Source organism: Coturnix japonica, chromosome 3 (genome assembly GCF_001577835.2).
Source record: "Coturnix japonica isolate 7356 chromosome 3, Coturnix japonica 2.1, whole genome shotgun sequence".
NCBI lineage: Eukaryota > Metazoa > Chordata > Aves > Galliformes > Phasianidae > Coturnix > Coturnix japonica.
Window position 1 is genome coordinate 50,943,360 of NC_029518.1, and position 16,386 is coordinate 50,959,745.

A 16,386-nucleotide genomic window follows, 5' to 3' on the forward strand; every position below is an offset into this window, starting at 1 on the left:
TTCCAGGGCCTCACCACTCTCCTAGTGAAGAACTTCCCCCTGACATCCAACCTAAATCTTCCCTCTTTTAACTTAAAACCATTTCCCCGTGTCCTGCTATTGTCAGCCCTTTCGAAGAGTTTACTCCCCTCCTGGGTGTAAGTTCCCTTCAGGTATTGAAAGGCTGCAATGAGGTAATTTATGATTTATTTATAATAAATTCATGAAATTTATTTATTTATTTATTTATGAGGTAAATTAATGATTAAAAACAAACAAGCAAACAAACTAATATATGCACCACAGAAAAACATCCAAAACTATATTTACAAAAATAGCGTAAGAAGATTCATTAAAACACAACAACCAAAAAAGAAACCTGTTCTTTCTTCTGTTTCTCTCCAGTATCACAACCGGCTGGAACACACGGTTGTAAGCAATGCCCTGATGCTCCTCTTCCCCAGCTTTCCCTTCTCATCTCTGGTTACTGATGCACCCTACTGCATCCCATTGAAAGCCAGGTTGGATGGGGCCCCAGGCAGCCTGATCCCATGCCAGCCCTGCACACAACAGGGGGGTTGGAAGCAGATGATCTCTGAGATCCCTTCCAACCCAAGACATTCTGTGATCTCTTATGGGTAGCTCTGTTCCATTCTGTTATTTTCCAAACTGAATTTCTACAATTCTGTTTTACATCTGCAAACTGGGGAGAATAATATTGTCATGCTTTTACAAAGACATTTTGATATTAAGAAATAACATTATGTACATGCCTATTACTATCCTGTATTTATGCATTTATCCTTACAGAGCACAGAATCACAGAATTGCAGGGGTTGGAAGGGACCTCTAGAGATCATCGAGTCCAACCCCCCTGCCAAAGCAGGCTCCCTACACCATGTCACACAGGTAGGCGTCCAGGCGGGTGTTGAATATCTCCAGAGAAGGAGACTCCACCACCTCCCTGGGCAGCCTGTTCCAGTGCTCGCAGGGACTGAGTAGAAACCAAACATCTGGTTCTTTCCTGTTTAGGGTTCACAAATTCCAAGTTGATTTCACTGAGCTCAACTTATGTTTTTCCTGATTAATATCACCCAAAAGTTCTCTCAGCTGAACCTTAACATTTCAGCAGCTTAAGTCCCATTTAAAAAGCATGTTCTGCCAACCACTGCTAATTTAGTAACAGGCTAAAACAGAAGATAAACTCATTTACTTTTCTACACACACAGCTTTACTTTTATATTTCGAGTTTCATTCAGCTTTCTCCAGAGCAAGAAAGAAGTTAACTTAGAATTCAGATTCTCTTGTAGGAATGTAAAAGAATCCACACCAAGAGAGAAAGCATTCATAAATGCATCTTCACAGAAATTTGCGTTATTCTGTTTTATTATAGACATTTTGAAAGCTTGTTCTCTCTTTTAAACACGATACTGGTAATACCAATGGAATACTGTCATTAAGGGGGAAAAGAGAGAGGAGAGGAGAGGAGAGGAGAGGAGAGGAGAGGAGAGGAGAGGAAGAGGAGAGGAGAGGAGAGGAGAGGAGAGGAGAGGAGAGGAGAGGAGAGGAGAGGGAGGAGAGGGGAGAGGAAGGGAGAGGAGAAGGAGAAGAAGAAAAGGAAGGAGAAGGTGGAGAGGAGAGGAGAGGAGAGGAGAGGGAAGGGAATAAAAAAAGCACAGACCATCAAAATAAGAACAAAAACTAATCTCAAGAATATCTGGCTCTAAGAAGTAGTGTGTTCTACCCTGAAACTAGAGAAACTTCTCACATTACAGTAAGAAGCGTTTTGAAGGCAGGAGCGAGAACAGGACCGAGCACTGCAATTCTTGAACAAAGCATTACCCATACATCCTCAATTAGGACCAAGGCCATCCTATTTTTGAAACTATATAAACACACACAAAGGCTACACACCCTGTGCTGAAATCCTGCAATCTAAAAAAAGCCAGCTTGCTCTGACTTCCAAAAAATATATATATAGATATTTCCAAACCAACACTGCTGTCATCATCAAAGAGAAAGGAAAGGCACTGGGGAAAGGGTATATAAAGCAAAGTATTATTTTAAGCTTTTGGCTACCTTTAAACTGAGAAACTCTGTGTTACGAAGGTAGATGATGGGTACCTAACAACGATGATGCTAATGTCAGAAAAGCTTTGTGAACACATTTGTTACACCAGCAGAAAGACAAGCAACTTGTACTGGTTATTTTTAACCTAAGCCCTTTGCCAACCAATTCCAAAACCTGTTCCAACAGCTCAGTGGACAGTGTTCCCAGTGGAAGGTACTACTGTTGCTGTTGGCATTCCAACAAATAGCTTGAAAAGCATTTTTGACTAAGTTACCAGAGGAGTCTAGGTGAGAACAAAGAACAGAAAACATACATCCTGGTGGGAACCAGGAGATAATTAATTCCATCCTCCTGTTTGTGTTCAGGCCATGGGGAAACAGGTCCCTAGAAACTGGAGCTGTCAGACCTGAGGTCTGCTTGAATCCTGGAATACAGCACTGTCACAGTGATTGGTGGATGATTCCCAAGAAATGAGGGTAATACTGCTGCTGTCTGTCTAGGAAACCTCTGACTCAATCAGCTTTCTAAGTGGCAGGGCCAGAGGCGTGTGCTTTCATTTTTTATTGCCTCCAGTGGCGAGTTAAATTGTTCTAAAAGGGATCATTACCTTCACACTAGCTCCTTCCAACTGCTGAGATTTACAGACGCATGACTGTTTTCTATGGAACCAAAGCACATACAGCTTGGAAGATGTTTCCAAATATGTGTAAAACCAACTAAAGTGGACACTTGTCCAAGAAGAATGGTATAAGACACCATTATACCTGCAACTTGCAGGAGCAAGTAGGACACAAATTTCCCATCCTGCTATGGGGACTCGGGTTAGACTACGATGTGCCCACAGACCTGGGGTCTTCCAACACAAATCCAGCTGTAGAAATAAAGCTGAGATGCTCACAGAGCTACATGAGAAAGCCTGTTTTCAGAGAGTAACTTATAACAGGCCATTTTTCTCACATTTTTCCCATCAAAATAAATCTGCTTATAGCCAGAGTGAGAATCACTTTGTATCCAGCTCTGTGCCACTTCTCCCTCAAGTCATCAAGCAATAGCCTAACTCCAAGCAATCCTAACTCCAATAGATAGATAGAAAACGGTCCGAAGTGTGATAAAAGCCTGGCCCAGCATGCTCAGTGGCTGTTCCACATTGCCCAAATAGTGAGAAAAACACAAAACCTGAACGCTTTAGAATACCGGGCAATGCTAGCCGTGCTGCCGAGCCCAGCATGTGCCCGCCCGGTGCCACAGCACTCAGGGCAGCGATCGCCCCCTCCAAGCCGCGCTCCGAACTTCCCAGCCGAGCAGCGCACAGACAAAGCGCGGACAGAAGGCCTCGCTCCCACCCTCTAACCCACCTCGCGCTGCACGCCCCGGCCGCCCCTCGGCGCTTCACCCCATCGGGGGTCGCTCCCCCGGCGGAGCTGCGGTCCCCCCCCCTCCCGCTTCCCCCACCTCTCGACTCCCGCCGGGGAAAGGGGCGGCGGAGCGAGGAGGGGAGGCCTTAGGCCGCGCCGCCTACCCCCGCAGCAGGAAGGGGCGCGGGCTCCCAGCGGCCTCCCGGCGGGGCAGCGTCCCTCGGGCAGAGGCTGGCGGCGGGGCCGGGCCCGCTAAGCGGCGGCCCGCGGGCGGCGGGGAAGAGCGCGGCCCGGCGGCTCGCGGCAGCCGTTACCGTGCGGGCGGGAGGCGGCCGGCAGGGTTGCTAGGCGCCCCGCCGCTCGCGCCCGGCGGAGTTCCGGATGACGGGCCGAGGATCCGCGACAATAAACATCCCCCAGCGCCGCGGACATAGACGCGGCGCCGGATAGAGCGGCCACAGGAAGTCGCTGCGGCGGGAGGGGAGGAAGGGGGCTGCGCCTGCAGCGCGTTTCCGGTGTCGTGCGGGGTTGGGGGCGGGGGGTTCGGGCTGGTGAGGGGTCGGCCTTGAAGCGTGGTGTTGCTATAGGGGGTTATGTCAGACGGTGTTTGTCAGTGTGACGATGGGATCCTCCGCTGTATGAAGCTGTAGCGCCGGGCTGTGTGTTTGATCGGGACGCTGGGCCCGAACAAAGCCGAGCTAAGCTCTGTTTCTTATTGGAGGGGACTGAAAGCCCTGAAAGACCTCCTTGAGACCTCTGGGAGATCCCACCACCCCAACACACTCCTTCCCAGGGCTGTGTTTAGGAGTCAGATGCCAGGGGAGATTCAGGCTGGACATTAGGAAGTATTACCTCTCGGAAAGGGTAGTCAGGCATTGGAATGCACTGCCCAGGGAGGTGGTGGAGTCACCGACCATGGGAGTGTTCAAGAAACGTTTGGATGTTGTGTTGAGTGATATGATTTAACTGGGAAGTATTGGTAATGGTTGGACTAGATGATCTTCTAGGTCTTTTCCAACCTTGATAATTCTGCGGGAATTGTTCAAGTGAGATCGCTGCTTAAGCTTTTCTAATAGGCAGCCAGTCTCATTGCTGCAAAGTGGGTTCATGGGGTGTGCTCTCAGGAGATACCTGAGGGCATCATGATGGCAGCTGGAGCGGCACTGGCTCTCTGTCCTGGGCAGCCCTTGGGATGTGGCATGCCCCATCTGTGCATAGGTACTGTCTGTGTTGTGTATTGTGCTTTATAGATTCATAGAATGGCTTGGATTGGAAGGGATCTCAAAGTCCACCCATGGGCAGGGCTGTCCCCCACCAGCCCAGACTGTTCGGGGCCCTATCCAACCTGGTTTTGAGTGCCTCCAGGGATAGGGATGCCCCATCCTTGGAGGTGTTCAAGACCAGGTTGGACGGGGCCCTGGGCAACCTGATGTAGTTAATGTGTATGTTTGGTGGCCCTGCCAGGCAGGGGGGTTGGAACTACATGATCCTTGAGGTCCCTTCCAACCCGGGTCATTCTGTGATTCTGTGTGATGGGGCGTGTACAGCTTCTCTGGGCAGTTGTGCTGCTGCCTCACCACTTTCAGTGAAAAGCTGAGGATCTGTAGCAATATGTGAAGTGATTGTGGAATGGCTTTCATTAGGATAGAGGGAACGGTATGAAAATCTTTAGAGTTGGAATGTTTTCCTCTGCTACGTTAAATTTAAAAATTGAAATTCATTGCTAAGTTCACCTGACGGAAGTAATTACTTCAGGTTCTCACAGAAAGTATTGCAGTGGCTGCACGGATCGTTAACCCAGGCTTTGTCTTCCCTTAGGGGGCTGCGCTAACACTAGCGCGCAGCAGCACTGCCACCCTGTGGCTTTTTGCTGGAACGGATCCGTTTCATTTCGGTGGTGATGGTAAAACGAGACTCGCTTTTGAAAACGGGAATTCTGGATTTAGGCAGCTGTTAACACAGTGATATTTTTCCTGATGAAGAAATGAGCCCTCACCATGCCACAGTTTCATCTGTTTTTTCAGCCTGAGCATTCCCCCTTTGAACAGGGATGTGTTCAAGGTTTCAGCTCTAAATATATGCTTGGACAATATGCAAACTTTTGAAAGTAGTTGTCACTACAGTGTCATAGAATGCAAATGGAGTGATTGGGCACTGTCCTGATTTTATGTGTAAGTTCATCAGTTGTGCATACCACCTTATTTTACACTTATACAGATACAAAGCTGATGATCTTTAGCTGTCCTGCTCTTGTAAGTGTGACCCCAGCCAGTTCCGTTACCTTGTATTTGAGGTCTCCATCCCTGTTTGCAGTTCTCTATTCTCTGTGGCTGTGTGGGTGAGGTCTTAGAGATGTTCCACCCGCAGAAGAAGTGCATGCTCTGACTTCACAGGTGCTGTACTGACGTCTCACAGGGAAGGCATTGAGGCTGTTTCTGCTGCTTTCTTGCTGTGTAGTTTTAAATTTTACTATGCTTTTGTTTCTCAGTCAATTGTTTGGAACGGAGAGAGGAGGTGAAGATGTAAGGAGGCTGTTAACTATGCTTGAATGCTCTGTGGTTACTTAGGACTATCGATATCAATATGAAGACACTGCACATATTTTTGTTCGGTAATTACAGCAATGGGAGTGAGCAAAATGCAATTCTGTGACATTGTTATCCAGATGTAATTGCAGGCATCTGTAAATAAATACATAAATAAATAATCATTCAACAACCTGAAGGAAATGTGTGCTTATCTGGTTTTCTGTATTTTTGCAGGATCCATTTCCAGTCACATGAAATCCAGCACAAGGCAGACTGTGGGAAATTTGTAGGGTGGGAGGTGGCCCACAGTGAGCCTAGACTAGGATTGTTACACAGCTGCATAGAACTGTAAGCTCTATGCAGAAGACTATATTCAAGTATTTGTGTCTGAAGAGGAGCTACCTAGGAGCAATCCATATCTTGCACATACCATAGAGATGACATTTTCTGGAACGACCGTGAGCTACATGCATATGATATTACAGGCTAATTATGAGAAAGCTGCCAAGCTGACGGCCAGAAGGACGTGAGCTTAAACCTGTGGCAAGAGATCAGTCAGGGAGGGAATCCTTTGCTCCAGGACTTCGTTTATCAGATGAAATTATAAACTGTGTTTTCTCACACTTCTCTGATGATGGGGCTACAGTATGGGGTGTACAGTATGATAACTCATGCTAGCACTGTGCTATATTAAAGTGTTACCTCCCTGGCATAAGCAGCACTAAAAACAACTAACTCCACAATCCTCAAATGTTCCATCAAGTTTTATGATATATATGATTTTATATTTTCGTATTTATTTTATATTAAAGAAATATACAGTGTATGAATATTTATAATAAGTAACATAGATATGGTACTTGATACAATAATAAGAAAAAAAATGATAGTGAATTAGTCTAAAATAACAGATAAATGATTAAGATGAGGTTTTTCTTTGGTAAACCTTAAAATGATTCAATACATATTTGTAGTTTTGTCCTATACAATTGGAACTTAACAGTAATAGAGAAACATGGTGAAAATTGTAGAACTGGAAGAAGAACACGTTGCCCAGATTGAAATCCTGTGAGAGACTGTGAATGCCTGTTAGGAACTTGAACAAGTGTTCCTTCCTGTTCTTGTGTGAGTGAGAACTCTTCTCTGAGCTGTTACACAAAGCTTCTTCCTGCATTAAGTATCTGTATTTCTAATGTTGGTTTATTGACTCTTTCCGGAATGATGATGAATTTTCTTTGCAAGCATATGGCATCATACAGCCCCCAGGAGTCAGGCTCATAGAAAAACTTCACCCAGTCTGTGACTCAACCTAAAGCATTACTTTGGCCCTGCTGACTTGTATCCTGCCCCAGAGGAAGGATGTTAACACCTGATGACTGTTACAAGCTTTTCAACGCACTTAAGCTGGTGATTATCTCAGTTTTAGATTTTTACATGAAGTATAAGTGGAACTGCTTGGCAGTAGCATGGAAGAGATTCTTTGAGAGTATATCATAGAATCATAAGAGTCGTAGAATCACTCAGATTGGAAAGAACCTTAAAGATCGTCAGGTCCAACCACAACCCTAACTAACAACCCTCCACTAAATCGTGTCCCTGTGCACCACATCCAAATGTTTTTTAGACATATTCATGGATGGTGACTCAACCACCTCCCTGGGGAGCCTATTCCAGTGATTAACAACCCTTTCAGTAAAGATGTTTTTACTGATATGTCAAGTTTGGCACCTGTGAACACACAGCTCAGGTGGAAAGAGTACTGTAGAGCTTAATAGAGTTGAGCAACAAATGAACAGGAGTTTTCTATGTCATAAATTTGGATGTAATTTTGTTTAAATCTCATGTTTCATCCTTGAACTTGGCCACTTTCTTCTGGTAACTGCTAGCCTACCTAGCATGTTATCTCTTTGTTGACTCACATAGCAAGGAGAGTCCCAGCTAAGAATTTCTAGCCCATTGGAGAAGATAGCAGGTTGATCTAGAATCCAAGTTAGAGGAGTATGGAGAATCAGTGGTCTTTATCACTCTAGGGTACAATAACGTGGATTTATTGATCCATTGTGAATTGAACATTGTGAAGGATGTGGCTTATTTTTAGTAGAACTTCATTGTTAGCACAGTCCTTGATATACTCAAGGTAAGTGCTGCCTTCTGCTTAATTTCTGCATTGTCTCTGAGGTGCCAGTAGCAAAAAGGCCCCTATGTAAGAAGAAAACAGTGTGTTATCAGTGAGGAAAAGCTACTCCCTTTCTGGTGGCCATCAAAAAGCATCGGAAGAAACAACAAAGCCATGCTGTCACTTGGACTGCTTGAACGCATGATGATCTTTGCTTCATCCCTGTTGGGGGAGGGATGTGCTGCCGGGAAGCCGCCCAGTGGGACAGCTAACTGTGAGTGCAGCCCTGGGAACTCACTGCTGTGCCCGCTCCTCCTCCCAGTGCAGGCTCTGCAGATGTTCCTCCCAGGGAAGGCAGCTGTGGTTCTCAGATTCTCCGCTTCCATCTTCCCGGTGGTCTGGCCCCACCCAGCTATGATGAAGCTGCTTATAGTTTTTGCCTTCCCCATTGCTTCCAAGGACTGAGCAGCAGCAGCCAGAGGAAGAGGGGCTGTCTGTGCCTTTTTCTCCCCTTACTCCTTCTGTCTCTTGACTGCGCACGGAGGTTACTCCTGCAGCAAATCTGCACCCTTCCCTTTTTTGTCCTCATGTTTCTTATCCTTGTTTCTCAAGCAGCATGTAAACAACTGAGAGAAAACTTGAGTGTGTAGATAATCCATATTTACAGTTGGATATGGTCTTAGAGTTTACACAGCAGCTGGGGATGTAAATAAGTTCTTTTTTTTCTCCTTGCTTAAGGAAAATGGCCTCTTTGACTGTACAGCAAAGGAAGAGTTTGCATTGTTTTATTCTTCTCCTGCTTTTTTTAATGATCTTTGTTTTCCTTGCGGGAAGGTTTGGATCTCTCCACTCCCCGCGTGAGGACTGTTCAGTTTGGTTCACACATGCGCGAGGGCCTGGAAATCCATTTCGTCTGTTTACAAGATTCAGTTTAAGGGCAAAACCCTGAGGCAAGAAAATGCGTCATTTCAGGACTGTCGTGACCCTAGGCTATGTCCACACCACAGTTGGAAAATGCACTGACTGCATGCCTAGGCCTCAAAGTCATTTTTATACAGCTAGCTCAGACACACCAGTGTCCAAAGTGACCTGAAGAAAAATCAGGTCTTTGCAGAGCTTGGCTGGTTGTGGAGTCTGCCGGCAGCAGACCTCACCAGGGTAACAAATGGGTTTTTCCCATCCCTTCCGGAGCATACATTTTAGATCAGAACTGTGACATCTTCTCAGTATTAACAGGAAGTCACCAAGCCATAGCACAGCAGCTGTTTTGCAGCGCAAGGGACAAAAAGAATTAAGTGTTGCTGGTCTTTCCACTTCCCATCCATAGTGCAGTTTGAGCCTCAGTGCACAGAGCATCACATGGCCAAATTGTGAGCATTCAGTTGCTTATACCCCGTGGGTTTGATCAGGTAGCACAGCCTCAAAAGGGCTGTGCTACATGAATCTGCAGTGAACGGGGATGATTTGGATCACTGGTTGTTGGGAGAGATTCTCTACGTGGACTTTTCTGTGAGTGTATGCACATGGAAATTACAGAGTGCTCTGATTTCAGTTCCTCTGAAATCTCTTTTTAAAACCTGTTCCTACTGGGAGGCTGTGAGTGATGATCTACACTCAGACACCCAGACAAATCAGAAATACCCTGTGTTTTTATCAACTTGCACTCTCTTCTTCCACACCAGATGCATGTGAGTTTAGATCTGTTAGCCTGCTTATTACTTGCTATTAATTAATGTATTTTGCATATGTAGCAAATAGCAATGAATAACAATGACAGTGGGGTTTCAGAAAAAAAGTTATCTTTTGGAAAAAAATAAAATCATTTACAGGGAAGCATATTTTTCCAGGCAGATACAGACATGGAATTACCAGTACAACATTACATCCAGGATTAAAATCAGCTTTCCTACAGAAGAAACCACACTGATTTTCTATATCTTTTTATTTCCAAGGTGTGCTGAGATTTTTGACCTCCTTAAAGGAGTTAGTTCCCTTGGTGCACTTTGGGGCACAGCTATCACCATGACCTGACCACTGTATCAGTGCCCAGGACAGCAAGGAGTTGCAGTGGGGCTGCGGAGGAGTTTGCTGCCATGCTGGAATCTCCTACTGGCAGATTTCCATCACAGTAAGAGAATCAGATAAGCCTAAAATTTAATTTTTGTAAGAGATGGAAAAATACTTGTTCTTAAAGACCTTGCAGAGTGTGAAAACTCATGCCAGGCAGTGCAGTGTGAGCACCCAGCCCAGCAGCATGAGCACTGGAAGCAGCTGTTCGAGTAAAGGGTTTTTCTGGTTCCTCGCTGAACTGAAAAATGGGTGTGAAGCAGTTGCATGGAACTGCCTTTCTTTTGGGAATTAAAAAAAAAAAAAAAAAAAAAAAAAAAAAGAAAGAAAAAAAAAAAAAGAATGATAATATTAAAAATTAAATGAGACTAAACTATTTTTAGGCAGCTCTTATCTTAAAGCACACAGGTGCACAAGGAATATTGTCTGGTTGTCCGTGGACTTGCAGTGGATGATAGCAGCGGCGCCTGGCTGCTCTGCTGTGGATGCTCTGCTATCTGACAGGGGTTCATGTCAAAACCTTTCTTTTACTTGCAGAATTTAAAGACTTTTTTTTCCTCTTCTCCATTAGCTGACTGTCTTCTCAAAAAATTATAGCAATTTGGTTATCTTTGAGACCTCTGTCAAATTCAGTTGAAGTCAGGCAATGAGTTCAAACGTTATTAGGAGGGAATGTATACAGACACTCTCGCAGCTGCGTGCACATCCATGTAGATACAGAAAGATAAATCGAGTCAGCTTTGTTTCCACATGGAAAAAGGGTATAAATAATTATATTTCAGTAAATATTAAAACTCATCACTTTGTACAGAAAAGAAAGCAAACAACATAATTTCCTTAGGGTCATTGGCATTAACATTTATATCCGTTCCTTCTCTTTCCTTAACACATTTGTGAGTTTTCTTCGGAACGATGATGTGCTTCAGTCAAACTAAATTTACTTTTTGTTGTTGTTCTTGTTGTTGTTTTCATTTGCAAATAATGTTCTGTAAAATCACACTCAATGTGGGGAGGATGCTCAACTCACCTAAGAAGCGGGGGCTGTTGATGCCAAGCACCCATGCACAGGGCTGTGCCCTCGCTCACATTGTGAGGCAGGCAGTGATCAGGGGCTGCCACCAACATCCATCCACATCTCTGAAGATCTCCTTTTTTTGCTTTCAAAGTGAACATTAAGCCATTAAACGTTTTACTGTTTTACCATAAAGCTGCTATTTGCCTTTCTGCATATTGCCAGTTGCATTTGTCTGTTGTTTGCTGCTTTTTCCCTTTTTCTTTGTTACTGAACCGTTACTCAGGGGAAAGGATTGAGGAAGGCAGAGTGTATACTTGAGGAATGTTTTAGTTCCCAGAGTGCTACATCAAGTTAGCAGCGACAAGAGAAATAACTATGCCTACAGCTTCCTCTTACCACTCTACTTACATTACAGCTTTTCGTACATGTTTACAGCTGTGTTCCTCACATTGCATGGAGCACTATTGCACATCACCCTTTCTCCATGCTGCATTTTAGGTGGCAAATGAGCAGTGAGTGTGGCTAAGGGTGGGAAGGATGCTGTCTGAGATTAGCAAGCATTGCAGGGTGACAGAAAAGCATATGTGAGAAAATTTAGAAAGTAACTCTTAATGTTATGTATATCCCAGATCCTTCTCAATTTCTGCTTTCTTAAACAGCACCTTGCTATGAGCCCAGTGCATGCATTAGTTAGTAGGAAATTAGGTCAAAATTTCGAATGATTAATTTCAATTATTAATTTTGATTCAGTGGTTGGTTAACTTTAGTGGTTCACAGACTGCTTGTGCATTTGCTATATCAGTCATTTGCTCTGCGCTTAAGGTCACAGGGCTCTGTTCTTTTTCCCATTAAGAGAACAGCAGTTCCCTTGACTTTGCCCATGTCTATGGCAGGAACCAGCTCCCCCAGCCTCACCTAGCAAAGCAGAGCTGCTCTTCCCAGAAGCAGGAGCTGTGGCTGTTCAGGGTGATCTCTTTGCTTTAAAGTATGTTGAATCTGTGCATGTCTGCCTGTTAACTACATATCAGCTGGCGCAGGATGGTTAAATTGTGCACAGCTAGGCTGGGCGAGGAGGTCTACTTTTAATTGTGCACGCTGGAGATAAAGCTGTGAATAAGTGAAATTAAACAGCCCTCCCTTCAAAACCATTAGTATGATTCCGCAGTCCTCAGCCCTTTCTGTAATGAGTTCCGCAATGTACGCAAAGCTCCTGGTTCCCAGCTTTAATTCAACATGGCCCACTTATGAACCTGGCCGATGGATGTGGATTGCCAGGAGGTCTTTGCCTTGCTCAGTTGACCTATGGGAGATGCAGGCCCCATGGGCAGGGAGCCCCAGATGGCCACTTGCCGCCCGCCAGCACCCAGGTATCCAACGGAACCGGGGGATGATATCGAAAGAGCAAGTGAAGCGGAAATTTAAAGCCCCTCTGCTAATAATAACAGTATAAATAACTGAAGACATCTTGTAAACAGTGCGGTCATAACCCCGAAACATTAAACAGCTTGGTGGGATCTGGCGCATCAGCTGCTGACTGCCGTTGCCGGTGCAGGGAGAGCACCCTGCAGTCCTGTTTATCTCAGCCCAATCTCCCGCAAGCACCCTGAGCGACAAAGGGGAGATGTTTGCACTAAAACCCCTGGGCAACCCAAGCCGGACAATAATCCTCAGCCCCACACTGATCTGTCAGTCAGCCACCTCAATGCTCCCACGGCAGGCCAGCAGGAAGGCCCACGCCAGTTCCTCAGGAAGGTTTAAACCCGCAGCTTTGCAGTTATTCAATTAAAAAAAGAGAGGCAAAGCTGTTTCCTTCTCTCACTGCTCTTCTGCTCCCTGCTGAGCTCAGAACTGCCCCTGCTTGGGGGGTTCAGTATGAAGATGTTGTATCAACTATTTCCCCCACTCCAGTTTGCCCTGGTGCAGGGCTGGACCCCCCGCCCCACCACAGGGAGCTAGGTGCAGTGCTCCCACTGCCTCGTGAGTTGGAAACGAAAAGTACACCGCTCTGTGTTCAATGGAAAGGAAGGTTTATTCACAGAAATAGAGCAAAAACCTGCTTGAAGAAAATATATCTATATATCTTTAGGGCGAATGAGTTCATAGAGATGACTGTCAAAGTCAGTTTTTTTTCTAGGCATCTACATATTCCACAGGTCTCAGACAAAAGATACACGCGTGGTAGGTTTTGTTTGATCTCTGCCTTTCCTCTAGTAGCGCTTGAACCAGCAAGGCTGTTGTTGCAGGACATTCGACTGCACACGCACTCAATAAAGTTAAATAGAGTCTGGCTCTCCCGGGGTGGAGTCTCTGCCTTCGGTCTCCGCAGTGCCGTGCCGGCAGAGCGCTCTCCCGTCGCCCTGCCCGGGCCCGGGGCAGCAGCGGGGCAAAGCGGGGCCCTGCCCGCGCCCGTGCCCCCTCCCCGACCGCACGGGGCCGGTGCTGGCGGGGCCGCGGGGCTCAGGATGCCGTCGGGCCGCACAAGCGGTTTGTGTTCACCACTTCTTTCAGGTCACTCTCGGGTTTGCCGGCTACCATAAAAGGCCAGGTCTGTAGCCAGGAAAAGACACGGGTGGGAAGGGGGTTACATACATGAAAAGGCACATCGCGATGCTCATTGAGCCTCAGCGGCAACCCCGGCATCCGCCGCCTTAACCGGGGCACGGCTTCAGCTAGGATCCTGTTCTCTTTCCTCGCCTCCCCGGGAATCTCACTCACCTTGGGAGCAAAGCACACTGCTTGATTCAGTTTGAGCCGAGCTGCCCTGGGCACTGTATGTGCTGTTATCAGGTCCTGAGCAGCGTGGGGGCTGCTCAGAGTGCTGGGGTTTCCCATGAGAGCTGTCCCAGCAGCTGAAGACCACCCCTGGTTTGCATCCCTTGCATATATACAGCTGGAAATGGGATGTTTCTGCTGGGGAGACCTAGGGGCTGCTGGGGAGTGCTTTCTGGGGGGGCCACGCAGCCCTCTGAGGGGTCTGAACATGAATTTATTTCTTCTCTGTGAGTTCACATGGGTGGGAGACATGTCCCGGACCCAGCAACTCTGAGCGGTTGGGCACAACGCCTCAAAAGCTTTAAAAGGCTGCGGCTTGAGGTTTGTTATGGCAGAAAACCTTATGATAAAGAGGACAGACTGCATAAATCCTGGGTCTTTTTTTCTGCCTGTGACCTTCCTAAAACATACCATTCTCTTCCCAAATTCTTCTACCTTCCCATCTGAAGGTAGAAAGCTTCTGTCTCCCTCGGGCATTTCAGGCACAGTAAACCTGCTCCTGCCTTTCTGCTGCCACCCCTGGATGGGACAGCGGGGAGCAGTGGAGGGGACCAGGACGCTCAGCTCCTGAGGCACAGGAAAGGAAGGCAGCTGGGAGCCTGTCCCCTAGTTCCACCACCCCTTGTACCCAGCAGCTGGGCACCAGATCCTCTCTGTGAAAGATCTGAAAGTTTCTCCGTGGACATGCCCTGTCCCAATTCCTGACCCGCCTTTCCCCATCCACACACACACAAGTGCCTGGCCCCAGTGGGCCGTGACTTACCAGGTTGACTGGGTGGATGTAGCCATTTTCATACTTGTCGTTGGCCAGGATTTGCCTCAGGTGCGCAATGTAGCTGGAGGCCAGCCTCAAGGTGTCCAGTTTGGAAAGCTTGGTGTCTGGGGGCACCCAGGGCAGGGTGGTCTTAAGCCTGGAGAAGGCTTTACTAAGGACCCTCATCCTCGCCCTCTCCCTTGCGTTGGCAGCGTTTCTCTGGACCTGCTTTCCTTCCTGGCTCACACCATTTAAAGGGCTCTTCTTGGGGGGAGCCTTTTTCCTCTTTCCCGAGGCCCCTCTCCCTTTCTGAGGGGAGCCATTCTCGCCATTGGATCCCTCCTCGTTGCTCTCGTTGGACGCCCCGAACTCTTTGTTAGTATCCATTTTCAGGCCATCGCACTCCAGCATTTCCACCTCTTGCAGATCTTCCACATCACTGAGGGACCCAGTGGACATGGTCTGGAAGATGCCAAAGGGCTGGCGGGAAAGGGGGCGGAGGGGAGGAAGGGGAGCTCCCCAAACCTACGTGGTGGCGGTGGAGGAGAGAAGGGGCGCAGCACTTTCCTCCCCTTCTCTCCCCCCTGCTGCACTAAGGCGTGATATAGATCCAGAGAGGACCCCCGCCCTCCCGCCCCCCACCTCTGCTCTGCCCGTGTTTGAGGGAGGGAGTGAGTGAGTGTGTGTGAGAGGGAGAGAGAGAAAGCCGAAGAATTTAGTGAGGACACTAGTAATTTATCTGGGGGATAGGAGAGGCGGATCCAGCCCAGGGGAGGGGCCCTGCCCGCTGAGCACACCACATCCCCAATCACAGCCTTTGCACAGGACAGGGAGTTAGGTATCCCAGCAAGCGCTTGCAGAGAGCTCAGCACTGGGATTCAAATCTTCACAACTGGAGCAAAGCAACTTTATCTCTCCCTCTTTCTCTCCTCCCTGTCTTTCTATCCTCCCCCTTCCTCCTCCTCCTCTTTTCCTTCCCCACTTCCCTTTCCAGCCAGGGCTGCTCTCCCCCTCCCTGCTTCCTCCATGACCCGGTCGGCTGGTGTCACAATTCTTGATGAAAGCCAAAATGGGTCATGAGCAGAGATCTACCAGCGAAAGCCTTCCAGGGAGCCTTGCGATGCGTGCCGTCTAAATGCTGTCCTGTAACCTAATCTGAGGGAGATTTGTGGATGATTACACTGGAGAGTGCATCCTGTCCAGCTACTAGTGTGTTCCAGGAAGGGAGCACTTGGACCTCGCTATTGCAGCCTGAACTCTGGAGGCAGGAGGAGCTGCCTTTTTCCAGGCATCCCACTGGATTTCCAGGGCATCCCAGTCCTCTCTCTTCACCCCAAATCCCCCAGCGTGCTGGGTACTGGGGACCCTGCATCCTCAAGAGCCAGGCTGGGGCCACTGCTGGGGCCAGTGGGGCTGTGGGTGCTGGAGGAGAGGGGAAGAGGGGGCTCCTGGAGGGTAGCAATCACATCAAGCACCCAGAGGTTTGATGCAGAGCAGAAGCTGGAGGTACTCTCTGTTACATATGGGCAAAATTCTGCCTGTTGCGTGGTACATCCTCCAATGTCAAGGAGTTTTGACTGAGTAACCCGGCAAGATGAGGCCCCTGGCTGTGAGGCTGCACGAGCAAGCATAACTGGCCTTGCTCTGCAGCTGCTGGAGTTGAAGAGGGGTTGTACCACAAGTGTGAATGAACATGCTGCTGTGCAGCTTGAATGAGGAGCTGCTCAAT

General features: G+C 47.5%; 2 protein-coding genes and 1 long non-coding RNA gene across 5 annotated transcripts in view; 1 reads left to right on the forward strand and 2 right to left on the reverse strand.

The window, feature by feature from the left end:
- TBPL1 (TATA-box binding protein like 1) overlaps nt 1–3,882 on the reverse strand; it is a 15,002-nt gene extending 11,120 nt beyond the window's left edge. Inside the window, exon 1 of one of the 3 annotated variants that reach the window (XM_015858446.2) lies at nt 3,720–3,882. The gene's annotated coding sequence lies outside the window, so the exon portion shown is untranslated. Of the gene's footprint in view, nt 1–3,502; nt 3,688–3,719 lie in introns of those variants that run through there. The other 2 variants (XM_015858447.2, XM_015858449.2) reach the window with 2 other exon arrangements.
- Nucleotides 3,883–4,341: 459 nt separating this feature from the next.
- On the forward strand, nt 4,342–6,129 carry LOC116653259. The gene is made up of 2 exons (XR_004306823.1): nt 4,342–4,623; nt 5,224–6,129. It is a non-coding gene; the product is annotated as an uncharacterized LOC116653259 (long non-coding RNA).
- A 7,008-nt stretch (nt 6,130–13,137) lies between these two features.
- Nucleotides 13,138–15,489, reverse strand: TCF21 (transcription factor 21). Its single transcript, XM_015858464.2, has 2 exons — nt 14,667–15,489; nt 13,138–13,678 (listed from the first exon to the last, which is right to left on the reverse strand). Exons 1-2 carry the CDS (start codon nt 15,114–15,116, stop codon nt 13,589–13,591), a joined length of 540 nt encoding a protein of 179 aa, XP_015713950.1. The 5' UTR covers nt 15,117–15,489; the 3' UTR covers nt 13,138–13,588.
- Nucleotides 15,490–16,386: the final 897 nt, after the last annotated feature.

Coding starts and splice junctions, on each gene's coding strand:
- TCF21 (XM_015858464.2), bottom strand. CDS start 15,116: ATGTCCACTGGGTCCCTCAGTGATGTGGAAGATCTGCAAGAGGTGGAA. Junction 13,679..14,666: donor ACATCCACCCAGTCAACCTG/GTAAGTCACGGC, acceptor TCCTGGCTACAG/ACCTGGCCTTTTATGGTAGC.